Source organism: Pelophylax lessonae, assembly GCF_965119305.1.
Source record: "Pelophylax lessonae genome assembly, chromosome: 2".
Lineage (NCBI taxonomy): Eukaryota > Metazoa > Chordata > Amphibia > Anura > Ranidae > Pelophylax > Pelophylax lessonae.
The window spans coordinates 433,980,995-434,008,517 of record NC_138769.1 but is presented as its reverse complement, the minus strand read 5'-3'; the positions used below and the strand labels follow the sequence as shown (position 1 = coordinate 434,008,517).

Genomic DNA, 27,523 nt, shown 5'->3' with positions numbered 1-27,523 from the left:
ACTTTGGCAATGCTGTAGCTGCTGCACGTGTAGTGGAGGTCTGTAAAAGAGTACCTGTGTGAGCATGACAAAATGAAAGGCTCAGAGTGGCTTATCTTTTTTCCCCCATGCCAATGGCTGCTGATATAGGATGCATGCACTGTACTGTCACCATTTGAAGAGGCAACAAGGATGGTAAGCCATGACAATGTATGCATGAGTGACAATCCCTGTTGTGTTACTGCTAAAGAAGACACTGCATGGCATTATGGACAGGGCACTCAAGGCAGAGCAGCAGGAGAAAGGGGGGGGGGGCTTCCATTCCTCTTAGGGTCCACTTTATGCAGACACCATTCTTGCAATGCCACAAAACACACAAGAGGAGGAGGAGGATTATGGCCATTTTGGAGACATTGAAGCAGGCAGGAAGACATATGTCAAACCTTAAGATATGGTTTTCCCTCCCCTGAACTCTTGGGAGTAGTATGTGACTGGAAGGGGGCAGTCCCAGATACTGTAATCCTCAGTGACCCTGAGGACTCTGCTTCTCATGCCTCCATATACTTGCGTCTGTGTAATGCTTTTCCAGACTCTGGTAGGTTACAGTCTCATGGAAAAGCTGGTTTTAAGGCTTCCTTTAGGTCAAGAGGGGAGTGGCGGAGAAGGAGGCCGCCTCAGTGATGTATTCCAACATTTTCTTGGTTCTCCATGCTCAGGACTGTCAGCTTACACATCCCATTGGCAGTGTCTGCATCCTATGGTTGGAGATTATCCAGGGACGAAAACATACATGGATAGCTGCATCTTGGATCCACTGGGTTACTGGGTCATAAAAATAGACCACTGGCCAGAACTTGCTCAGTATGCAGTTGAGCTGCTGGGCTGCCGGGCTGCCGGGCTGCTCTGCATCCAGTGTGAGTTCTGAATGGGCATTCAGTGCTGCCGAAGGTTTTGTGACAGATAAAATACAGTCCACAGACTCCTTTGACTGGCTGACATTTATCAAAATTAATCAGTCCTGGATTAGCAGCAGCTTTCAAGCCCCTGATGCCGATGTTGCTAATTAGGTGTTTTCTGGATCTGGAATCTCTGCAAGACTGTCTGCACTGCCTAGATTTGTGGGTGTTGATTTTATAAATGGAAGAAATTTTTGGTATAGATTTCATGGGCACACGTAACACTCAAGGACCAATTTTTTTAAAACTGATTGACAGATGCATATAATTTCAATTTTGGACAGCAAGGCCAGTTATTGCTTTCATCAAGAGTATCTCTATAGGGTTACAGTGTGAAGACACCCAAAGCCTAATTTTTTCGCACCTGTTACTTCTATCTAAAGTCACCAGAATTTATTCAAAAGATCTTAAAACTTATTCTGGGTGTTCTAAAGTGTGGCCTTATCATACACACTGTCTTCCCAAGCAATTGTTTAAAAAAAAAAAGAAAGCTTGCAGAAATATTTTTTTTTGATTTATAAATATAATTGTTGATGCTGCAGGTTCTATACACGGTACAGTTGTGCCACTTTACAGGTAGACTAAGCCCCCCCCCCCGCACCATATTTAAAGGATTTTTTTCATTTTTATTGTTTCACTTTAAGCATCAGTAACTCGCTGCTCATTTAAAAATGATGTTTTTTACAAGCTTTTTTTTTCTACATGTCCCCCAGGGCAGTACCTGGACCCCCATTAAAGGAGTGGAGAGGAGTATGCCCAATAACTTGCATATAACCCTTCAAAATAGGCACTTTTGATTTTTCCAGTTCAGGTCCCATAGACTTCCACTGGGTTCGTTGTTCAGTTTTCCAAACTTTTGCGATGTTCGAACGTTCTGGTGCAAACTGAACCTGGGGTAGATTGGCCCTCTTTACTCCTGAATATAACCACTTGCTGAGCGGATAGGAAACCATCTCTGCTTCTATCCAAAGATGCAGAAAAGGCATTTAACTGTGTCCATTGGGGATATATGCACCAAGTCTTAATAAAATTTGCATTTTTCAGTACAATACTATCTGCCGTTAAAGCTTTATATTCCAATCCATCTGCAAGGGTCTTCTCTTCATGTCTTCTCTCCAGGCCATTTTGGATAACTAATGGTACCCATCAGGGTTGTCCACTGTCCCCCTTCCATTTTCAATCTAGTTATAGAACCACTAGGTGAAGCAATGTGTACCCACCCCGGAATAATCTGGTTTCTGATTCCACAAACGTCCACATATCATTAAATTATTTGCGGGTGACATTATCTTAATGTTGTCCAACCCCACGATGTCGCTTCCATTCGCCCATTAAATCTTGTCATCCTTTAGTGCATTTTCCTAATATAAGTTAAACTGCTCAAAATCCTTAATCTTTAATCTACCACATTTGCATCTATAGTAGAGGTACATACAGCAATGCAGATGGGAAAGTAACAACAATAATAATAACAATTGTAACACTTGCAGGGTGTTAGCAGTGACCGATCGTACTTTATTATTGTAAGCTTGATTGCTTGGTTCAGTGATACCCTTGTTGCTCTGTGTCCCTCACTGTATGTACAACATGTATAACAGCATAATGCAATAAAATGTATTGTTGAAAAGAATAACTGACAGCTGATATATTAGTTGACAACTTGACTTTCTACAGTACAGAGAGCTGAATGGACTTGACATGCTTTATATGCTGTAAAACACTGTTTAAACATTCAAAGACAATTACTGCTTGATCACAGGTAGATGGACTATAAGGATTCATTCACATAAAAAGGTCTAAGGTGTAGCAATTAATTTATTAGGTTGTGCAAACAATATTACAATATACAGTGTGTATGTGGTTACTGAGAGGCAGTGACACTTTAACCACTTCCCACCCAAGGACAGCATCATCCTGGTACTGTTATTTTCAGGCGGCAATTCTCTACAAAGCAGAAGTGATCTGAGTGGCTAATTAGCCACTTGATCACTCCTGTGGGTGGCGTAAGGTGGTTCCACCCCCCTCCCGCTGCCGCCTCTTCCGGGCTCTCCAGTCTAATAACGGAGGTCGGCAGCGATGCGGCCAGTGGCAATGGCTGCCTGGGACAGAGAGAGAGGAACTGATATTGTTCCCCTCTTTCTGTAACCCTGGAAACAGGAAGAGACGAGTATTTTGTCACTTCCGGTCCCGCCCCTTTGTTTACCTGGCCACCAGCAGCAAGAGAAGCAGCCGATCGCACGATCTCGGTCCAATCGGCTGCATGATTGGACCAGTATCTCACCCTACTGTGTGTAGGGTGAGATAGGAGTTAGTTAGGCAGGGAAAGTTGGTTTAGCCTAAGTGTGATTTACGGTGGTGTAGCTGGTAGAATACCAGGCTTGCAATGGTGAGGTTGTGGGCTTGATTCCCTTGGCCAGTGGGTGATTTGTAAGTGTAATTCTCTAGCTAATAATACATTGCTGGCAGGAAGAGAGATTTTTGCTTTTTACATCAGTTTGTTGAGATCAGATAGTGCAGTGTATACCACAAAGTTATATATATATATATATATATATATATATATATATATATATATATATATATATATATATATATATATATATATATATATATATATATATATATATATATATATATATATATATATATATAGGCACTTCAGTTTATATCAGTCTATGTCAGTATTGCTGAAAAAAATGACATGGGGTCCCCCCCACCCATACCAGGCCCCTCGGGTCTGGTGTGGATTTTAAGGGGAACCCAGGGCCAAAATAAAGAAAAACGGCGTGGGGTTCCCCCTAAAATCCATAACAGACCCTTATCTGAGCACACAGCCTGGCTGGCCTGGATGGGGGTGGGGCGAGTGAGCCCCCCTCCTCAACCATACCAGGCCACATGCCCTCAACATGTTGATGGGGACAGAGGTCTCTTCCCCACAACCCTGGGCTGTGGTTGTGGGGGTCTGTGAGGGGAAGCTTATCAGAATCTGGAAGCCTCTTTAACAAGGAGGCCCCAGATCCCAGCCCCCCCCCCCATTTGAATGGATATTGGGTAAATTGTACCCCTACCCATTCACCAAAAAAATGTACAAAAAATTAAAGACAAAAGCCAGTTTTGGAAAAGTCCTTTATTAACCACTTAAGCCCCGGAAGATTTTACCCCCTTCCTCACCTGGGCCTATTTTGCGATTCGGCACTGCGTGAATTTAACGGAAAATTGCGCGGTCGTGCGATGCTGTACCTAAACAAATTTGACGTCTTTTTTTTCCCACAAACAGAGCTTTCTTTTGGTGGTATTTGATCACCTGTGTGACTTTTTGATCATGCGCTATAAACAAAAAAAGAGCGTCAATTTTGCAAAAATAACAATATTTTTCACATTTTTTTTATATGAAATTGCCCCAAAAAAATGTAAAAATCTAAATTTTTTAACATTTTCGGGCAATTTGTTTTATGCTACATATGTTTGGTAAAAAAAATCACAAAAAGCGTATTTTGATTGGTTTGCGCAAAAGTTATCGCGTTTACTAACAAACGGAAAGATTTTTGTCATTTTTGTTGTTATTTTTTTTAACGCGTAATGGCAGCGATCTGCGATTTTTTTTTGCGGTACTGCGACATTGCGGCGGACAGATCGGACCCTTGACTGACATTTTTGGCCCTTTTGGGGTTACCAGTGACATTTCTACAGTAATCAGTGCTATACATATGCACTGTTACTGTAAAATTACACTGGCAGTGAAGGGGTTAACTTTTTTGAGAGGGAGGGGTTATGTGTGTCCCTAGGGGCGTGATTCTAACTGTGATTGGCTGTGGCTTGATGTGTAGGAACAGTGATCAACGGTCCTACATAGTAGAACCGTGTGATCACTGTTTCTACACAGGGGAGAATGACAGGCGGCTTGTTTACATCAGCCGCCTGCCTTTCTCCCTCTGCACCGACGATCGACGAGTGACCGGTGGACATCGGGTCCACCGGTCACACGAGCGGGGGGTCCGTGATCGCGTGGGAGCGGGAGCGCGCCTCCGGCGGCACGCTCGCTCCCCAGAGCCTCACAGGCTAGTGACGTATATATACGTCACTTTGCCTGTGAGGGGCTGACCGCCGCAGTATATGTACTTGCGGCGGTCGGCAAGTGGTTAAACAATAAAAAAAATAGTGTCCTCTGATGATCAGTCAACCGCCCGCCCGCCCGCCCGCCCGAAAAATAAAAAAAAAGAAGCTCCTGCTTCTACAGACGCTTCCCACGCTCTGAGCTGTTTTGATTTTGACAGCTCTTTTATAGGGATCTGACGTCACAAGCCACCCCACAATGCAGTGCTCAGGTGTATTGAATAAATTACAGGCTTCATGTAATTTATTCACTGCACCTGAGCAGTGCATTGTGGGGCGGCTCGTGACGTCACATCCCTATAAAAGAGCTGTCAAAATAAAAACAGCTCGGAGCACGGGAAGCATCCATAGAAGCAGGAGTTTCTTTTTTTTTTTCTATTTTTCGGGCGGGCGACTGATCATTGGGGGACACTATTTTTTTATTTTTTAATAAAGAACTTTTCCAAAACTAGCTTTTGACAACAACTTTAAAGTCGTGAAAGAAATTCATGAAATGATAAAGTACAGCACAAGAGAATGAGAATAGTGTACTTGTATATGTTCAGTGTTTTAGACTATGCTTTTACTATGCTTTTACTATGCTCTTACTAGCTCTGCGTGAGCTGTGTGACAATATTCACATTCAATAGTTCTACACTCATTGATTGGGGAATATATTTTATTCACAATATCATGTTATCAAAATGGGCAGTTGATATGTGAAAATTGCTACTTGGGTCTGCTTAGCTAAATCTTACTCAATATACTCAAAGTTATTTATTTTTTTTTTTTTTGAAAGCTTGAATTGCAATAATCTGCAAATTTAGTACTGTTCTTATTGTAAATGGGAAACTGTATATGAAAGTCAGTTGTATGAGGTAATATTGTTCCACCTGATCATATCTTTATCTTAAGAACTTTTATATCTGAAAATCTTCAAAAATATTTGATTAAATATCAGTTAATGTTAACAACTCTTTTAGAAGTCAAACTTCTGTAGTGCTGCTGTCCTTCAGGTCATAGATCCTACACTCTATTCACCTTGGAATCCACACCACTGTAGAAAAGTGGCATCATAAACTTAATGCATACACCTTATGAACTGTACAAAGATAGTTTGAAAAAACTTTGGGAGGACTCATTGGGGTTGATTTACTAAAACGCTGTTCACTTTGCAATTGAATTTTCACTTTGTACTTTAGTGAATATGGTAAAAATTCAATTTGCAAACAATACCTAAATACATGTCAGGAACGAAAAAAACCTGCATATTTGCTTGCACATAATTGTATGATGGAAGTGAGCAGAGCATCACCTCATTTACTGAAGGAATTCCCTTGCAAAGCCAACAGCCTTTTTTTCCTTACTAAATCAATATTAGTATTTGATTGATTGCGTTAACAAGGTCTTATGTAAATTATATAATGTTAGTTTAACAAGGTGGAAGATGGTTTGTCTTGCTGCATGTACCAATAGAATTTTGTGTATATTGGTAAGCATTAGACAAATTCAAGAAATGTATCTTCTAATGATAAGCCTGTTGGGGTATATACAAAATATCTACTTACATATTGCCTATTTACTAAAACCATTTTTAGAAATTCAGAAATCATTACTGAATTTCAGTCTTCACAAACTTACATTTTAAACAATAGCTAGGAAATTATTTTAGGAAAGCAGACAAACTAAAGTCTCTTCTCCATTAAAACCTCCATTATTCTTAATTTGTTTTTTATTTTTATTTTTTTGGGGGGGAAAATCAAATGTTCCTCAGTAAGTACAGTCAGTTGGAAATAACATTTGCAATTTCATAAGTTTTTCAGTGACGCATATCTAATGAAGTAAATAGAATGTAAAAAGGTGCAATGACCTACAGCAACTAGTTAGAAATTGATGGATTTAACTGCTCTGAAAGGTGAGGTATTTTTTATTCACTTGATTAACTTTAATTTTCACATTTAAATTTCTGTTTGTGGTGTTTTCATAAATAAGACCACCGGATTTTATGTTTCCGTTTAGAGCACTGCACAGGGAAAATAGGATAGTGAAATAATAAAATCACATTTCATTGTATAGCTCAACTCAAATGAAGACAACATTATGTACTGTCTGAAGTAAGTAATTATAGCGACACTGTCACTCTGCCCATTCAGGATGAAGTGACAGTGTCTGCAAAAGTTTCCCTGACCCACTAATACCTTTCCACTGTTCCCGCAACATTCATTTTCTCTACATTAGCCAGCACAAAACACATGGGTACAGGTGAGCATGTGAACTCCTTCCACATGACTGTTCTCTGGCCTCTTAACCAATTGCTAGGCCCAAGCAAAGATAAAGAAGGTGATGTCCCTATGGTAGAGAAATACTAGAAAGGTGAATATCAGGACCATTTTTCTTCATCAAAAAGACCCACATTTCTACACACTAGTTAATGAAGAAGGTTTTAAGTGATACCCTTTATTTGGTTAACTTAAGTCAATACAGATGCAAGCTTTCAGAGTGCCTTAAATCCTTTCTTCAGGCATAATATAATTGATGATTGTACTGTGTCTTAAGATGGGATCTAAGGCATCCTGAAAGCTATCATCTTTAAAACTTTAAGCTAGTCATAAAAGAGTATCACTTATGCCCCAAACTTTCTGCATCAATAGCTAACACAATACTTTACTTTTGCCCACTGAATACATTCATTTGGGTCCCTGCAATTCACTTCCCTGCATTAATTTCAAAATTATGTTTTCCTGCCTTTTTTTTTTTTAAGCTAGTTTTAGTTTGCCAATAGAATAAAATAAAACAGAATTCTGACTGCATGTTAAGAATGATAACTGGATAAGCTTGTATAAAAGATGGCAACCTACCAGCTTTTGACCAGTAAGGCCTTCAAGAAGATCCAGAAGTCTTCGTCCATCTTGAAGGTCATTGAATAGATCCTCAATTGGAGGTTTCCCAAACTGAAACAAAACATTCTACTGTTAAAGGTTATCTGATCGAAAAATTTCAATTTGTCTTTGTTATGCATCTTCAAATACATAATGATTTTTAAAGTTATTAGAGTCTTTTCTATCTAGTAAATTATAAATAATTATATTAAAATATTAAACCCTACAGCCTTACAAGGAGTATCTTTGTGAGATTTTTTCATTATTGTAAAGGAAAATTAGATATGTTATACATGCATAATACATTATAAACTTTTTTTTTTTCTAAATTACATATTCTCTGTACAATTGATAGATTTATACATTTTTTTTTTCAAATTCAACTTTATTGAAATATTAAAGAAAACACAGTATACAAAATGCGTAGAAACAGAGGTAGCGCACATCAGCAAAAACCACGATAAAGTGCATACATTAAGTATAAATGTCAGGGAACTGAGAGATTCATCATATACACAAATGCAAGACGTAGAGGTTAAGGCGTCTAAGTACAGGGCATCACTGCAGTATGGTAACGAAAAGCAGCAGAAGAGGCAGAGGAGCGCGTGTACCGAAAGACCGAACCATTGGATTTATACGCTTAAGGTGGAGTGAGGTGGAGTAGCTGTGTGTGTAAAGAGGGGATATGAGGCAGGGGGGGGGGGGGGGGAGAGACGGATAAGAAAATAGGGGAAGAGAAGTGGGAATGGAGCATGGAAGAAGAAGAGGCCAGGAGGGGGTGAATGTAAAGGGAAGGGAGGTGACGGGAAGCGGTGAAAAAGAGAAGTTACAAGCAACCCGTGCGGGTGACCCTGTCCCCAGTCAGGTGGTGCCCGATGGGGGGGATGCACTCAGAGTCTGTCCCTCATCTGAAAGAATAAACATGTTCCAACATGCCCATGTTTTAGAGTATTGCTTTCATCTACCCTGAGCGGAGAGTACCAGGTCTTCCAGGTCATGAATCCATTTCACTCTACGCAACTAGAGGGAGATCGTCGGGGGGGTCGTACTTTTCCAGCAGAGGCTAATACAGGACTTAGCCGCATCTGTGAGATGTCGGAGCACAGATCATTTGTAGGGCTTCGGAGCCATCCCAGAGCAATGTAGTAGAAAGAATGCTGGGTCTTCTGGGATAATATACTCGGTCATTAGTTGGGAAATCCTGTGTACTTCAGTCCAGAAAACCCGGAGCAGAGGACAGCTCCAAAAGATGCGGGACAGGGTGCCCACATCCTATTGGCAGCGCCAGCATCTGTCAGATGCCTCTGGGAAAATATGACGGAGTCTAACCGGGGAGTAATACCAGTGGGTAAGAATCTTGTAATTAGATTCCTGGATGCGGGTGCATATAGAAGATTTAAGGGAGAACCGGAGGATGTTACGTCTCTGGGGTTCAGAAAACGTCTTGTGGAGTTCTCCCTCCCACTCAAGGATTCCCGGGAGAACAAAATCCTCAGGGGGGAGCGAAAGGAGGGCATACAGTTGGGAAAGAGCATGAGGCATGTGGCCCGGGGTGGTCAGAAAAATCTCGAATGGCGACAAGTCTCTCACGAACAGTGAAGGGGGCCCAGCGCCTGCCAACGAGACAGACGAAATTTCCCACCTGTGGCAGTCAGCCAGGAAAGGTCTAGCCACTCCCCACCCTCGATAAAATGGGACGCCTGGAACGAGCCCTCACGCAGGAGGTCTCCAAATCTATCCCCCGCACAACCCGGGGGGAACTTCGGGGACAGCGGGGATCGCCCGTCTGAAAGGCCCTTGCTAAGAACTACCACAGAGCATGTTCGAATCGTCGGGCCGATGGTGGGATGGATCCTCGCTGCGGCAGGTACATCCCGAGGGATCAAAGGGGTATACATTTTTTTTTATACTTTGGTTTTCCAACATACAATGTTTAGTGTTAGAGTTTTTAAGGATAATATATTCAAGGAAAAATAACACACCTTGTGCCAAATACACACTCATTTGTAGCAGAAAGATTAACATACCATGTTTTTAGACTACTATAGGAATGCCTAAAAGTTTTACATTTTACAACAGAGCATATGACCTCCTACTGTTTTTAATAGGGTCCATTTATCAGTAGCACAAATGGAGCCATACTGTTCTCCGCAGAACCTTGCAAGCAAAATACAATTGCAAATGTCATGTGAACTATGGATGGAAAAAAACAGTATGTGTATGCCTAAATCCTTCTGTCACAAAACTATGTGCATTTGAGTCATATTAAATAACTTAATGTTGCCCACAGATCATCAATAAATGGGCTCTAACATTTTCAAATTTTTAGCTTTCAGGTAATTAAACCATAATGTACAGATTAAGACAGAAAACTTCAATCGAACATGTTATTTGGAAGACTTAACAAGACATGTTTGACTTTCATGGGATTCTGTATTGAAGAAATTTATTATGAAAACAAGTTAGTAATATTCAACCTTTTGTGCCTTTAAACCTCAAAATAAAACATATTTGCTCCAATGCAAACATCTGACCAATCGTGGTTTCCTTGGTAGAAAAAAAAAGAAAAAGAATGGGTTGAGAAAGCAAATTCATTTTCATAACTCACACATTGTTGAAAAATCCATCAGTGTTAAAACAAGTTAAATAACTGTAAATACACTTCAGAGTTCAGAAGCTCAGTTGTTGGCAAATACCTATAGTTTAATTGTTTCGTTTTATTTTTTTAGAAAAATTGCCTTTTTTAAAAGTGATTGTCGCTTCAATCTTTCATTATTTTATAATTACAAGCATAGCAGGTTATTTTTTTGTTTAAAGCCAATTAAGACCAATTATGAGGTCCCACGGAGAGCAAAGCGCCAAAAGACTTTCAGAAAACCTACACATTTGTAGAACAAGGGTAAGGCAATTTGTGAATACTGGTTCCATATTTAATTTTCCTTTTTCTGAAAGGATATTAAACAGAAGATGAGATTATACCATAAGCTATTCTCTTAGTAGAAGTAGAACTGTCAGTTTATCTTGATAACATGACATCACTGTCCAACATTTTCTATTTAAGGTTGAATTGCTTCCACCATACTGTTAATGTTTGATTGCAAATTTGAAGGCTTGTAATTTGATTATAACATTTTAAAAGAGATGAAAGTCTTAAAATAAGTGATGAGCAGTATGTACCTGGGTTTGGAGTATGTTCAGTGAGCTTTACTGAAGTTCAGATGCTGAATCCAAACTCCACTGAAATAAATGGGAGCCAGATTTTTGAAATAAGTAATTCTAATCTTGGCTAATAGATAAGGGATTATCAAAGAAAGGCCATGTGCTCTAATGGTCACCTACGGTTTGTCCATCGGTCTGCAGCCCACGGGCACAGCACTATAGGAGTGGCTAACAACTTCTCCCCTTCAGCCCACTCAAACTTTTGCTCCTGACAGCTGCAGGACTGGCCCCTACTTGGCTCCATCCATTGGCCTGAACACTCGGCCTCCTCTTCAGGATTAGTAAAGCGGAGAGTACATTTTAATTGATTTAACCTTATTTAACCTTATTTAACCCCTTTGATGTCAATAAATTGTACATTTCTTTGGAAGTTTTTGCAACAGCACCAGTGTAATTATTCACTACAGCCCCAAGCACTTTTTCTGAGACTTTTCTTGCTGTGACTTTTCCCAGCATCCTTGTTCCCGAGGATGATCCCCTCTTGCAGCTATGGGCATATGGTCATCACATAAGAACTGTCACCAAACCTCCTGGCGCCTAGTCTATTTTTTTGGGTATCATTCTATAGTGAACATACTCTATTTCTTTTAAAAAATGATCCCCCATAATGTATGTTTTTTGGGTAAAAATACTAGCCTCGCTGAATACCCTTTCTGACAGGAAAACAAGCATTCTGATGAGAACTGTTCCAGTATACACAGTTGGAATCTGTTAGGTTTGATTTCACTTTTCTGGGTCCAGGGGGAAACCAATATATGAGATGACAATCAAAATACGTCTTTGATTTCTAATGACCTATGTTGACATAACTTTGTTTGCCGAGTACAATCCCAGAGTGTCAACAACAGCTTCTGGTCTCATACTAATGATTTGGAGTCAGGAGGATTATTGCTGTGATAATCTGTACTTTTTCTCCTCTGAATGGAGAAAAAGATACATAGCTTAATAAATCTTTTCTCCTAGCCAGAGGAGAAGAGTGTGGAAAAAAATAAAAAAGATAAAGATAAAATAGTTAGTTAAGAGCTTAATATAGATAGGTTAATGTCAGGGTCTTGTTTAGTGTCAAATGTCAGGATCATAGTCAAAGTTTTTATTTAGTGTCAGTGTTAGTGTCAGTGTGTTTAGGTAGGATAGAAAAAGCAATATGCATACTATTGTTTCTTGGCCCTACTACCAGTACAAACAAATCATATACAATCCCTAAGAGGTTTTTTTGGTGGTGGGTTATATCATGTTAATAGCAAGAAACGAACAGATAAATTTAACCACTTCACTTCCAGTCACTGTACATAAACAACCAGATGGGACAAGCATTGTCCTTCCAGGGACAAGCGTTGTACTCCGTAACCTCAGGGCAATGCAGTAGTGCGTTCTGTGACTATTGTGTCTGCAAGACACAGTGGATCATGATCAAGATACCGATCAATCACAATTGTGATTGGCCCTGGTACCATGTGATTACTGATCAGGATACTGGGCCATTATGATTGACCTTTGTACCATGTGATCGCTGTGACCAATCATGACGCCATTGCTTTCTACTGTGATCATGACGGGGATGGGCAGTTATATTTGCTATAATTAGCCCTGTCTGTACTGTGCAGGAAGATTTTCATTATGAATTGTATCTAGATTTGAGCATTGTCTGTCCTAACAAAGGGCTAAAAGCTTAGAAACTTGGCTTCTTACATTGTATGGTAATGCAGAAAGACATAAGCCCTGTACACACAAGCTGAATGTCGGGAGACCTTGGAAGGTTCAGTAAAAAATGCCTGACATTTGGTCCATGTGTATGTCGGCCGGTCTGACAGAATCCAACTGTGTGGCTGAGAGTGCTGTGCGGGGTATTCTTGTGGGGGCCACCCCCCTGTCAGAACACAACAGCTCAGATTGCTAGTATAGCAGCTCTGACCAGAGCTGGATCAAATGCAGAAAAAAAAAAAAAACGATTAGATTGTACCAGGCTTAAAACAGGCCATACATGGATCAACATTTGGCTGGTTCAGCAGGGACTGGCCAAGATTCTGTCCATGTATGGGAAGGTAGATTGTACCCAATCTATCAATCGACTTGGGTTCAACCAGTCTGTTGGATGTTTTAAATAGAATTCCTGAAGGTGGCTATAACCACTAGCAGTAATTATTCTGCCAGCTGGGAAGGCTCCCCACCACCAACAGAACACAATAGCACTGCAGGAGGAATTCCCCCATCAACACAATAAGTTGAATCTGTTAGGGCTGAGCTCCTGCTACCTAATGAGCAGCTCTTTTCTTTCAGTGTTTAGAAGCTACTCAGCTGTTGGTTAATTACCTTGTGTTATTTCCACAGTGAGTCACCTGGTTACCATTTATCTGCTTCATTAGTCCAGTCTACAGTCTTCCCCTTTTTGCTATTTATGCAGCTTAGTTAATTTCCTCCTTGCCCCTGCATGGTCTATGATCTCTAAATTTGTTCCTTCCTGTGCTCCTGTGTATGCCTTGGCTTGGCTAACTTCCCTTCTGATTCTTGTTCCTGATTTTTGCTCCTGACTATGTTGACTTTTGGTTTTGTGACACCAGCTTGTCTGATTACCTGATCTGGCATCCAAACCATGGCTTCTGTTTTTTGACTACTTTTCTGAACTGTTGAAAGCCTATAAATAGTCAACTATTACAGGGTACCAGCTTCCAGATGATAGACAATATCTGAAATGGGGTATGGAAATAAGAAAGACCTCAAGCTCCCCAGATCAAGAGGTGCTCAATGGGATAGGGGAAGGGGGATGGGAACTGTTACTGGATTTTTGGGTACCGGTGTCTATTGATTGTAATTCAACATAACATATAGATAAAAATAGTCTTTTCATATTTCATAAAAAAGTTAATACACAGACATACATAATGAAAAAACGAAAAACGAGATTGGTATACAATCAAAATGGACTATATACGCTTGTCTTAACTATGCACATTGTAATAATGTCAATTTCCAATATCGGTACTTCGGTATTTGGACTAATTCAAGTGTTAATGTATGTTATATCCACTTATATACATGTTCATATCCATATGATTTTGTTGTATTGTGGGCTGTACTGTTCTAAAAACTTTTTCCATGGTTTATGATGTTTCCTGTTGCCGCCTGGATATGGGGCCCTGGGGACATGCGGCTGGATCCGGTCTCTTCGGCGGGTATGTGTCCCCCCCTACCAGCGGACATCCGCTGGTCCCGCCGGATATCCGGCGGAGTCCGATTGCGCCAATGTGCATGCGCACTTAGGAGGGACTGGGCGCGTGACTCGAGACGCCGCGATCGTGGCGCCATGACGTCACAGACGCTTGGAGACACATAAGAGGCCGACGCGGCCATCATGGCGGCATCGCGTCTTATGCACCATGCGGAGAGGACGACTGTGAGGCAGTCCATCAGGTAATACAATATATAGACATTGCCCATGCTACCTTTATCCTCTTACTGTGGGATATCCCACTAATTCTCGGTGTACCTATTTCTCTACAGGATTATTCCCTTCTCCTTTGAATTATTTGGGATATTGTGAAAACTAACGGACCATTATATGGCTATTTGGGCTGACAAAGAATAGGCTATTTTCAGGGGTCACTCCTGGCTAGACTCAGTCCACGGGGGCCCCCCCAGGCCTTTCTATTGACCACACTAAATTACCCCTTATACCTCACGGCTATCAAGTCCTCACACCCTCTCTGCATGGTTGTAACTTGTGTGATATCTTTGAAAGGTGATTATTATCATATTCTAATATGAGTTGTCAATGTATATTCCGTCTTCTTCCCTGCTTCCCTCTCTATTCCCTCCCTCTGCCCTTCTCCCCCCCTCTTTTCCTTCCCTTCCCCTCCTCCTTTCCCTTTTCCTACCCTCTTCTTTCCCTCTTTCCCTCTATTTTCTTCTCCTTCTCTCCTTCCAATTCTCCAACCCTTTTCCTTTTCCCTTTCTCTTCCCCCCTGGTTCCTTCCCCTTTCTATTCTGTCTCCTCTTTTTTTCCCCTTTTTTTCCCCCCTTTTTTCCTATACATTGATATAACTTACAGCAATATCGAATTTATATTCTTAAATATCTATTTCATACAATAATATTAAGGTCTCCCATACTCGCCGGTGAGACTTTGTGATGATCCTGCCGCCCCCATTGGCCAATCCTGCCCTATGGTGACCTCAGGTAACTTGGACATTTCTCCCCACTTTGTTATGGGCTCCCATATCTTGATGTTTATGTGAATATCTATACAAATTATGTTGTGACTTATTCAATTTCGTTCTATTCCATAGAATCGTTTTTAATTAATTATTGTTTCTCCTGAAGAAGCGGCTCAGCCCGCGAAACATGTAGAGAACCAACCGTGGAGACATCCCGACTACTCTCCACAGTTCAATATTTTGTCAGATGAACCTTAGTCAATTTCGATTGAATACCAATCTCGTTTTTCGTTTTTTCATTATGTATGTCTGTGTATTAACTTTTTTATGAAATAAAAGACTATTTTTATCTATATGTTATGTTGAATTACAATCAATAGACACCGGTACCCAAAAATCCAGTAACAATTCCCATCCCCCTTCCCCTATCCCATTGAGCACCTCTTGATCTGGGGAGCTTGAGGTCTCTCTTATTACCATACCCCATTTCAGATACTTTACTGAACTGTGTTATTTTTGCATTTCATTAAAGGTGTGATTAAACTACACTTTGTCTCTGTCTGGTTTATGGTTCCTGAAAGAATGAACTGATTTTCTTAGCACTATATGGTATCAAAAAATAATGTACAATCATTAAACAGTAAGGTAAAAAAAACATTTCATTGAGCTGCATAATGTTCGATAATCAACATGATCACCGCAGAACAATATATAAGCACATATGATGTAAATACCATTACATAGTATGTCAAGATATTATGTCAAAAAAATTAATTAAAATTGGAATAATCCAAACATTTCTATGCATCCTATAACATAAGAAAACACAAAGTAATATCATATATGTAGTGGATAAATCCCTGAAGGGAGGCTGTAGAAGGGCAAAGGCCCTAGTACTTACATGAAAGCTCAATTGAAAGAGAAAAGGAGAATCTGACAGCCCTGTGGGTGGGGCATCAGAGAACGTCTACCCCAGGGGCTGCTCAATGAAATGTTTTTTACCTTACTGTTTAATGTTTGTACATTATTTTTTTGATACCATGTAATAAATTTACTATTATGTATACTATTGATTTTTCGAGTCATAAGCCTCATTTAAAGTCCTCTTGACCCATGCTTCTTTTTTTGTATATAATTGGGATGGAGACTCATCACTTATGGTGCTATGGACCACATTCTTTCTTTCTATTGTATTCTGACAGTGAGGAGACTTACCCAAGGTACGAATACACTGATCAACGCTGCTGGCTGTAGTCTGCAGTGCTGATCAAGCGGCACAAATCGCTGCTGAACCAGCCAAATTTTGACACATATATGGGCAGCTAAACACAACAGTTTTCCTACTGATGTAAAAGTCAAAATATATATGTGTAGATTATCTATGTTTTTGTTAAGTCTTGAAATAAAGACACAATATGTGTGTTTTACTGTGCTAGTAATTAATTAGCAGAATGTGTAGAGTGTATGTAATAACCTTTGTTGTCTACCATGCTCAAAAATTTTACCTAAAACAAAAAACAAAGACTACTGGAAACGGATATTCATATAATAAGAGAAAAATATTTAGCAGGAGAACTAATAAGTACCAGGGCTCTAAGTCTCACTACCATATAAACCTGATATGAGACACAAAGTGGAAGGCAGGATATAAAAACAAATCCAATACTCATCCCAAAGCTTTTCAATTTTAGACTCCTTAGCCACACATAGAAAATCTCCACTAGAAAAAAGAAGATGCACTCCAAATCGAAGGCCATGTGTTTGTTTTACACAGGCAATTTACTGGAGCTTTCCCTCTGATGTATTTTGCTTAATAAGAGTTTAGCTGTAAAGTGAAAAACAGACAGAAAAAAAGACATACACGTATTAGGCAATTAAGCTTGCAAAATAATAGCTTACATCTTTTTCTAATCAATGCCATACTCACAGTGTCCCTAATCACTGCCACAACAATCCTGTTGTCTTTGACTGCTGTCACACCTGTCATATTGTCCCTGATCACCTCCACACCAGTTACTGTGTCTCTGATCACCACTACAGCAGTTCAGTGTTGCCTCTGCATGCCACCCGTGCTAACCCTGGCTTGTTTATTGTCCATGTTTCTTCCTGAAGCCTGGGCCGATCTTTTACCAATTTCCTGACCATGTCTCTGCCTGCAGCCTGAACTAACCCATCTGCACATCCCACTGACTACATTCCAGCAAGACACCATGTCAGTGAACATGGCATTTCTGGGGGCAGCAATATACCAGTAGGCTAGACTTGCTTGACTTATAGGAACAAGGATTGTTATAGGTGATGCTACACTAAGCTATATTCCCTGACCACTCATACAAAGGTGACCATTACAGTACATGGGACAGGTTTTGACACAGTTTATTGATTTGTGTAATACGCAAGATAATATTTCCAGTACACTGTCCAGATAGTGACACAGTCTCACAAATGTGGTATCACTATACTTGGGAAGAGTAGTAGAATGTGTTTGGGGTATGCCTATGCTTCATGTGAGAAATATCTAGTTAAATTGATAACTTTGTGTAAGAAAAATACATTTTTATTTTCTTTCCACATTTTCTGAAAACTTGTGGCTAATAAAAAGTCTTCAAAAAATTCACCATGCCTCTTAAAAAATATCTTTGGATGTTTACTCTCCAAAATGTAGGTTTCTATTGTTCTGTAGCTCCCGAGCCTCCAAAAATGTAATAGTCAGTAAATTAGATAATTTGTGTCCCTGAAATGCTTGAAGGTGCTAGGCTATGAAAAAGTATCACGCATGTGATATCACCATACTAAGGAGGAGTATAATATATATATATATATATATATATATATATACACACACACACACACACACTCACACACACATATATATATATATATATATATATATATATATATATATATATATACACACACACACACACACACAGTATAAATAATATAATATACATAATAATATACGGGGTGTATTTTTAAGTATGCCTATGATGTATGTTAGAAATATCTAATTAATTGACAGCTTTGTGTAAAAAAAAAAAAAAAATGTTATTTTCTTTCCTGCCTTTTCCTGTCTTGTTGCGAAAAATGACAATTTCAAAAGACTGACTATGCCTTTCAGAAAATACCTTGGTGTGTTTGCTTTCCAAGATCGGGTAATTTTGTGGATGTTCCCAATGTTCCAAAAAATGTTATAGGTAGTCAGGAAATTAGATGCACAATTTATACATAAGTTATGCTTCTTAAAGGGGCAAAAGTGCTCCTTGGAGAGGGGGGCTTGGCGACGAGAATTTTTTGCTCCACTCTGCTGTCCAGTTTTTTGGCTCATCCACGAGCCTCAGTGCACAGCCTACCTTCCTGAGGGTGCCTGCCAACCTGGTGAACATCCACAAATGTGCCGCAGGAGACAAGAGGAGCCGCAGCTCCAGAAACTCTCCAACTTCTTCACAGCAATCCACAGAGGGCTACACCAAGATGGCAGCAGGAGTCTTCTCCCCACAGCCAATGGTGGTCCTCCCCACAGTTGATGGTGGCTACCTTCATCTTTCCTATGGGAGAGGAGGGGGGAGAAGAGAGCAGGGAGAAACAACATCTCCAGCTACCCCTGACTCTCGTAGCCCTGCTAAATTTCGCCCACGGCAGGACACATATGCAGATGAAGCTGAGGGCCCCTGCATGAAGGTCAGTGATCCCTCCACAATAACAGGTGAGTGCATTTCAGATCCTATCACTTCCTTTCCTACAGTGGGTCAACCTATGTCAGATGTGGTAATGAAAGACATGCTGCTTTCCCTCCGCTCCTCTCTGCAGGAAAATATGTTTGCATGCTTTAAATGGTACACGGCAGATGTCATATAACAATAAGGTGGATGCTCATATGGCCCATTCAGGTGAAATCCAATGTAGCGGACCTCAAGGATCTCTCCAGACACAACAATCTGAGATTAAAAGGCATGCCTGTGTAAATACAGCCATCACAGCTTTCTCACTATGCATGAGACCTCTTTCATGCAGTATTACCGGCAATGTCAAACACCGATCTAACAATCGACAGAGATCATAGAATTCCCAAACCATCATTCCTTCTGGAAGAGGTTCCCTGAGATGTCCTCCTGGGGCTGCATTATTTCCAAGCAAAAGAAATTGTATTGCTAGCTTTCCGCAAGAAAACACAACTCCCGAAACGCGCTGCCTCTGTACAGGTTCTTCCAGACCTTTCTGCACACACCCTGCAGAGGGGTAAAAATGTGATTTCCATTACCAAGGTCCTATGCAGCCACAACACAAATTATTAGAGGAAATATCCTGCCACCCTAAAGGTATATTGTGATGGCTCTACTATCTTCATTAACACCCTGCAAGAAGTATTACGGCTCCTCAAAGATTGAAAAATTGTCCTGGAAAACCCTTCTGAGACTGCACAGCCAGGTCCACTGAAAAGACCGTCTTGGGATTGGAACAAGGCAACAAATAAGCGCAGCACCAAGAATAAACCTCCCAGGGGCAACCATACCTGAAGGACTGATCTACTAGATGGCCAATAACCATTAGTTGCAGACAGCACCCGCAGTTCCGAGCTAAATTATTTTTCTCCCCTTTGAACCGCAGTTTGGCTGCATTATATTCTTAGATTAATGTGTAGGTGGTTCCTGCGCTATCAAGGTGATTTTAATCCCTTCCTAGTGCTGCACCACGATACTGGTACTATAAACCAGTCTACACGACAATTTAAGAAATAAGGGGGTGATGGTGCGCTTCAGAAGTGAATTAAACTCAAAAAATTAGAATATTTTGTTACAATCTGTCTCAGTGCCGTGCCACTCCCTGAGGAAGTCACGTGATGTGACGTAACACATAGGAGGAGCCCCAAAAACCGGAAGTGACGTTGAAAATCAGAGCGAAGTCCCCATAGCGGTATTCAGAGTGTTTTATGCCGAGAAACAAGCAAACCGAATGTAAGTGTATTTCTTTTGTGTGAAATAAATCGTTTTTAATACTGCACCATGATGGCCCTCTTTATTTGATGAGCCCCTGAGGTCGTGGTAGCAGATAAAGAAACCACAACATAAAGCGCCCCAATACGGAGCCCTAGAGGTACATTGGGACCACACATAGGACCCTGTAGGAAGGACCCGGGAGCCGTAAAGGACTACACCGAGGGAAAAGACACATAAACACAGGCGATTTATTCATATTGTTGAGGTGAGAATTTAGAGCACCTAGAAGTGACACCTGGTGGAGGAGAAAGTCAAAATTGCACGGAAGCACCTTGTGGTTTAAGATCAAGATTGAAGTCACACACCTGATTGTATTGTTTGTGGTGATTTGGAAAAACTGACATTTTTTCTTAAATCACATTCTTTGATTTTTTTGAATTTCTTTGTAATATTTTTTGAATCTTCTGAATTTACATATGATTTGAAGCACCTAGCACTTTAGAGATTGTTTTTTCCTCACGATAAAAAAATTTGATCACAAAATTTATTAAAGCACAATCACACATTTAAGGGATATTAGGAATTGATCTAATAAATAAAACACCCCATAAGCATGGCACTGAGACAGATTTTGTAACAAAATATTCTAATTTTTTGAGTTTAATTCACTTCTGAAGCGCACCATAACCCCCTTGTTTCTTAAATATTCTTAGATTAGCGCTTAATTTATAAAATAAGGTCTGCAGGTATCGACCGCAGGGTTTGCTCTTGGATACGGAACTGGCTAAAAGGGCGTGTCCAAAGGGTTGTAATAAACAGCGCATACTCAGACTGGTCTTAGGTGGTAAGCGGGGTCCCCCAAGGCTCAGTCCTGGGACCCATCTTGTTCAATTTATTCATAAACAGCATTGAGGTCGCGATCAGTAGTTCGATATCAGTTTTTGCAGATGACACAAAATTGGGCAGGGCAATAACTGCACAGCATGAAGCAGATATCCTACAGAATGACCTGGACAAAATAACGGAGTGGGCAACGACATGGCAAATGATGTTTAATGTGGAGAAGTGTAAGGTTTTGCACTTGGGGACTAAAAATATAAAAGCACAATACACGTTAGGAGGGGAACCCTTGGAGGAATCAAAAATGGAAAAAGATCTGGGAGTCTTGGTTGATGATAGATTAGGCAATAGCATGCAATGTCAAGCGGTAGCTCAACAATTTTTGTAATTAACGGAGAGGATGTTGTGGATTTGTCGGAGCCTGATAAAGTCGGTAGGTAGAAGAGCCTTGGACATGTAGCCACCAAGGAATATTATTTGCCTGGCTGTCATCAGCAAAGCAAGTGGCTCTTTAGGCTCTTCTATCTACCCACTTTATCAGGCTCCGACAAATCCACGACATCCTCTCCGTTAATTACAAATATTGTTGAGACACTTGTCTCGGTCTATATAAACTGTACAGAGTATTTCACTAATAAGCTCCAGATTAAGCTTTGAAAAAGGCGAAACATGTTGAGCAATTGAACATATGCATAAGATCTATTGAATACAGCATCAGCTGGTCTAGCTGGACGGCTATTGTTCCCTCTGCAATCCATCGGCAGGACTTTCCTGGTGCCAAGTATCTTCACCCCTTTAAGGATTTGTAATTTTCTCTACCTCTGTATGGAATTGATACTTCAATAACTGCTACATTGTTGTATATAGTTTTGGGCTTGTTTTCAAGCCATATTTTTATATTTAATACCTCTTTTTTCCCTGTTTTTATATGAACTGAAATAAAAAGTTATTTTATTAACCTGAATTGCCAACAAAATCCATGTTCTAATTCTTGGAAGGAGTTTATTAGTCTCAGATTCTACCTCAACCCTAATGTCACTTAAACTGTTGTCTATAAATGCCTGAGGGCTTAATCACCGGGTGAAACTTTTCTCCTTTTGGAAAGAAGCTAGCAAGTCCAACGCGGACATAGTGATTGTACAAAAAAAAAACAACTTTAAAGCATCAGAGGCCCCGAAGAGTCAGCGTAAAGACTTCCCATTTATCTTCCCGGCAGAATTCCCCCGGTGTCTAATCACTATTAGGAACTCAATCTCATTCAGGTTGCAATCTTCCATCATAGATACTAATGGTCAGTATGTCTTATTGGTATGTGTTATCAATGGGAGGTTATACACGATAGTAGGAGTGTATGCCCCAAATTCGAGACATGGCTCCTTCTATCACAAATTATTTAAGTGTATTGCCAAATACAAACGAGGTAATCTTGTTGTAGGTGGGGATATAAATATAGTTGTTAATTCCCAACTTAATTCCACCTCAAACAGGAGGCGCAGCTCATTTTCCCTTGCCAATCTGATATTTAACCGCTTGCCGACCGCCGCACGACTATTTACGTCGGCAGTCAGCCCCTCACAGGCAAAGCGACGTAGGGCTATGCCGCTAGCCTGTGAGGCTCTAGGGAGCGAGCGCGCGCCGCCAGAGGCGTGCTCCCGCGCGGTCATGGACCCCCCCGCGTGTGTGCCCGGCGGACCCGATGTCCGCTGGTCACTCGCGATCTTCCGTTAGAGCGGGAGAAAGGCAGGCGGCTGATGTAAACAAGCAGCCTGTCATTCTCCCCTGTGTATGAATAGTGATCATACGGTTCTACTATGTAGGACCATTGATCCATGTTCCTACACCTCAAGCCACAGCCAATCACAATTAGAATCACGCCCCTAGGGACACACATAACCCCTCCCTCTCAAAGAAAGTTAACCCCTTCCCTGCCAGTGTCATTTTACAGTAACTGTGCATATGTATAGCACTGATTACTGTAGTAATGTCACTGGTAACCCCAAAAGTGTCAAAAATGTCAGTCAAGGGTCCGATCTGTCTGCTGCAATGTCGCAGTACCACAAAAAAAATCGCAGATCGCCGCCATTACGCGTTAAAAAAAAACAACAAAAATTACAAAAATCTTTCCCTTAGTAAACGCAGTAACTTTTGCTCAAACCAATCAAAATACGCTTTTTGCGATTTTTTTACCAAACGTATGTAGCATAAAACAAATTGGCCTAAAATGTTAAAAAATTTTGATTTTTACATTTTTTTGGGGGGAAATTTCATATAAAAAAAATGTGAAAAATATTGTTATTTTTGCAAAATTGACGCTCTTTTTTTGTTTATAGCACAAAAAGTAAAAATCGCACAGGTGATCAAATACCACCAAAAGAAAGCTCTGTTTGTGGGTAAAAAAGGACGTCAAATTTGTTTAGGTACAGCATCGCACGACCGCGCAGTTGTCCGTTAAAGTCATGCAGTGCCGAATCGCAAAATAGGCCCTGGTCAGGAAGGGGGTAAAATCTTACGGGGCTTAAGTGGTTAACCACTTCAGTACAGGGCACTTTCACCCCCTTTATGCCCAGGCCAATTTTCAGCTTGTAGCGCTATTGCATTTCAAATGACAAATGCGCAATCATGCAACACTGTACCTAAACCAAATTTATGTCATTTTTTTCCCCACAAATAGAGCTTTCTTTTGGTGGTATTTGATCACCGCAAGGTTTTATTTTGCTAAACAAATAAAAAAAAACAAAAGACCGAAAAGTTTGAAAAAAAAAAGTTGTTTTGTTTATGTTATAACATTTTGTAAATAAATGTGTTTTTTTCCTAAACTGATGAGCACTGATGAGGTGCACTGAGAGGCACTGATGAGGAGGCACCGATGGGTTGGCACTGATGAGGCACTAATATGCAGCACTGATGGGCACTGATAGGTAGAACTGATATGCAGCACTGATGGGCACTGATAGGTAGCACTGATATGCAGCTTTGATGGACATTGATAGGCAGCATTAAGGGGCACTGATAGGCGGCACTGATGGGCACTAATAGATGGCACTGATGGACACTAATAGGCAGCACTGATGGGCACTATTTGGCGGCACTGAGAGGCAGAACTGATGGGCACTGAGAGGCAGCACTGATGGGCACTGATGGGCTCTGGTGAGCAGCACTGATAGATGGCAATGATGGGCAGCATTGATGAGGAGGGCACTGACAGGCTCACTGAGCACTGATTGACATCCCTAGTGGCATGGATGGGCATCCCTGGTGGCCATGGGTGGGCATCCCTGGTGGCCATGGGTGGGCAATCCCTGGTGGCCATGGGTGGGCAATCCCTGGTGGCCATGTGTGGGCAATCCCTGGTGGCTCTAGTGGCATCCCCCAAGGGTCTGCACTGTTAATCAATGCTCTGATTACCAGTACAGACCCCCCTGTCAGGAGAGCCACCGATCGGCTCTCCTCTACTCGCGCCTGTCAGGCACAAACGAAAGAAAGCTGATCAACAACACTTCCTATTTACTATGTGACCAGCTGTGATTGGACACAGCTGATCACATGGTAAAGAGCCTATGTCATAGGCTCTTTATCGGGATCAGAGATGCGGTGTGTCAGAGTGACACACCGCACCACGATCACCACTTTGCGTGCCCCCCGGGTGCGCACAGAGCGGCCTATCCTGCTGGGCGTCATATAACGCCCAGTCAGGGTGGGGCAACCACTTTGCGGCCCTCATTTTGCTATATGACGGGTGGGAAGTGGTTAAAGAGAAGTTATATGATATATGAAGATATTTGCATGCTTCAGAAAAGATTTTATGTATCACTCACTAGATTTAATTCACACTCTAGAATGAATTTATTCTTGGTGTATAAGTGGCTACTTCAGCAAGTTTCCTGCTCTGATATAGCGGATATCATGTGGTCTGACCATGCAGCTATCTCTATCACAATCTCAGAGTGGCACACCTGTCACCTGCCACCTTTCCTACCTTGTTGTGGCACTGTAACAACAGAATAATCAATGACCCTGCCACTAAGGATACAATCAATCGCCACTTAAAGATTACTTTGTCTCTAATGATGTACCCAATATTGATGTATTTAACATGTGGCATGCCCATAAGGCATATATATATAAGAGGGATCATGCTTCAGTTAGGAGCCAGAGCAAAAAAATTTAAATCTACCAACTTACAAAAAGTGTTGTCCAACCTCTGAGATCTGGAGCGACAAAATAAAGTCAACCCCAATCCCTCAGATGCCAGTAAGTTAGCCAAACTATGTATGAAACTTTGTTCCATACTTCACTACCAATACGCTCTTCTAATTAGACACCTCAAATTGAAATACTACTCATCCCACAACAGGGCCGGGAAGTCTCTTGCATCCAGACCTAAATCCCAGAAAGACCAAATCCAGAATCCTGTTCCTGCACCACCCAACCACCAAACAAATGTTAACCAACCCTGATCAGACTGCGGACGCGTTTGTAGACTATTCTGGGTCCCTTTACAACTTGAAAGATGACCAATCTACCCCTCAACCCACGACGGAAACAATTTCCTCCTTTTTGGAGACACTGAACCTTCCTTCCATGACTTCCTTATAGCTAGAGGACCTTAACTGCCCCTTCTCCAACTCTGAAATACTAAAAGTTATACAGTCCATGCTGAGTGGAATCCCTTGGCCCAGACAGATTTTCGTGTGAATATTATCAAGCGTTTAGCTTTAAGTTGGTCCCCCATTTAAATTCAGTATTTACTGCTGTACGTTAAACTCCTCACGCAATGACTAAAAGGGGTACTTCCTAGGCTGATACGTCCAGATCATATGGGATTCATACACGGGCAGAAAACATCTGACACCATGAGACAAGTGATAGATATTGTGCATTTGACTGAGCGCAACCGAACACCTTCTCTGCTGCTCTCTTTAGACGCAGAGAAGGCGTTCCATAGAGTTCATTGGAACTATATGTTACTTACCTTATGTAAGTCTGGGTTCCATGGGCCAGTCCTATCCGCAACATTAGCCCTATACTCTTCTCCATCAGCCCAGATGTATTCGGAGAACATGTTATCTAAAATTTCTCGATATCAAAGGGTACAAGGCAAGGATGCCCACTATCCCTAAGATCTTCAACCTAATGATTGAACCGTTGGCAGAAAGAACCTGCTCAGATCCACTAATATCCACTAATAACGGGGTTACTCTTTAATGACAGACCCACCTTATCAATTTAATTGTGGACAATATCATTTTAATGCTAACACACCCTTTAACCTCACTTCCTAGAACCCAAACAATTCTGGCAGAGTTTAGCCAACTCTCATATTATAAAGACAATCATTCTAAATACTTAATTCTAAATCTTGGTATTCCCAAGAAAACAACTCTTACCCTCAAAGACCGTCTCCCATACACATGGGCTGAAAAAGGATTCACATATCTTGGTATCACAATTAGGCCCTTGTGCACCTCTCTAGAGGAGGCCAATTATAAACCATTACTAACCAAACTTGACAAACAGCTCAGAAAAATAGCCTTTAGTTAACCTGGGTGGGTAAATTGGCAGCCTATAGGAAGACGGTCCTTTTCCAAATATTTAGGACTCTACACACCCCCTAAAACAAACATACTTAAAAGCTTTAAATTCTCTACTGAAAAACTTTATATGGCAAGGCAATAAATCTTGCTGCTCCCATGCATCTCTGACTAAACATAGAAAGATAGGGGGTATGGGTATGGTAGACTTACAAGACTACTACATGCCTGTTCATGTGGACCACTTAAAGCACTAGTTTACCCATCAGCTAAACCACTATGGCTCGACATTAAAAAGACACTCAATAAAACTCGCAACCTATGCTCCATACTCTATGCTGATGTATGTTAACCTTTTGAATTGACCCTCCTCCCACCCCATCTTCAACAAAAGCATCTCTATTAGCATGGAGATCAATAACACAGCTCGTACCACAATCCCCTAATTACCACAGGGTGGAATTGCTGATGACAACTTTAACACATCTTATCCAAGACCTGAATATCAAGAAATGGGACAAGAGTGGACTTAGCTTGATAAAAGATACCACTACAAAGGGAACCCTCCACACACCAGCGGTGATAAGTGACAAATATAATATCCCTCGCTCCCCACACTTTAATCTTAGCCACATTTACAGTTTTATGTCCGCATCCCCTCCCCCAGAGCTTAGAGCACACTCTAAGATCTGGCAATACTACACAAATTCACTTAAATCAACTAGAGGTACATCTCTAATATTCAACCTACCGCAGGATAAAATGACATTTCATAAAACAAATCAATGCAGAAGTTGGAAACATACTTAGACTCTATCTTCACTGATGCCCAGTGGACCCAAGCTATTAAATTCACCCACACAATCACACACTGTGTCAACCATTGGGAACTAGCATTGAAAATCCTACATACTATAGGTGGTATCTCACCCCTTACAG

At 40.9% G+C, this 27,523-nt stretch overlaps 1 protein-coding gene across 1 annotated transcript in view; it reads right to left on the bottom strand.

Moving 5' to 3' along the window:
* DMD (dystrophin) overlaps nt 1-27,523 on the bottom strand; it is a 3,625,631-nt gene that overhangs the window by 2,782,511 nt on the left and 815,597 nt on the right. The window contains exon 3 of the mRNA XM_082246191.1: nt 7,886-7,978. Coding sequence (XP_082102317.1) covers nt 7,886-7,978 — 93 coding nt within the window. The remainder of the gene's footprint in view (nt 1-7,885; nt 7,979-27,523) is intronic.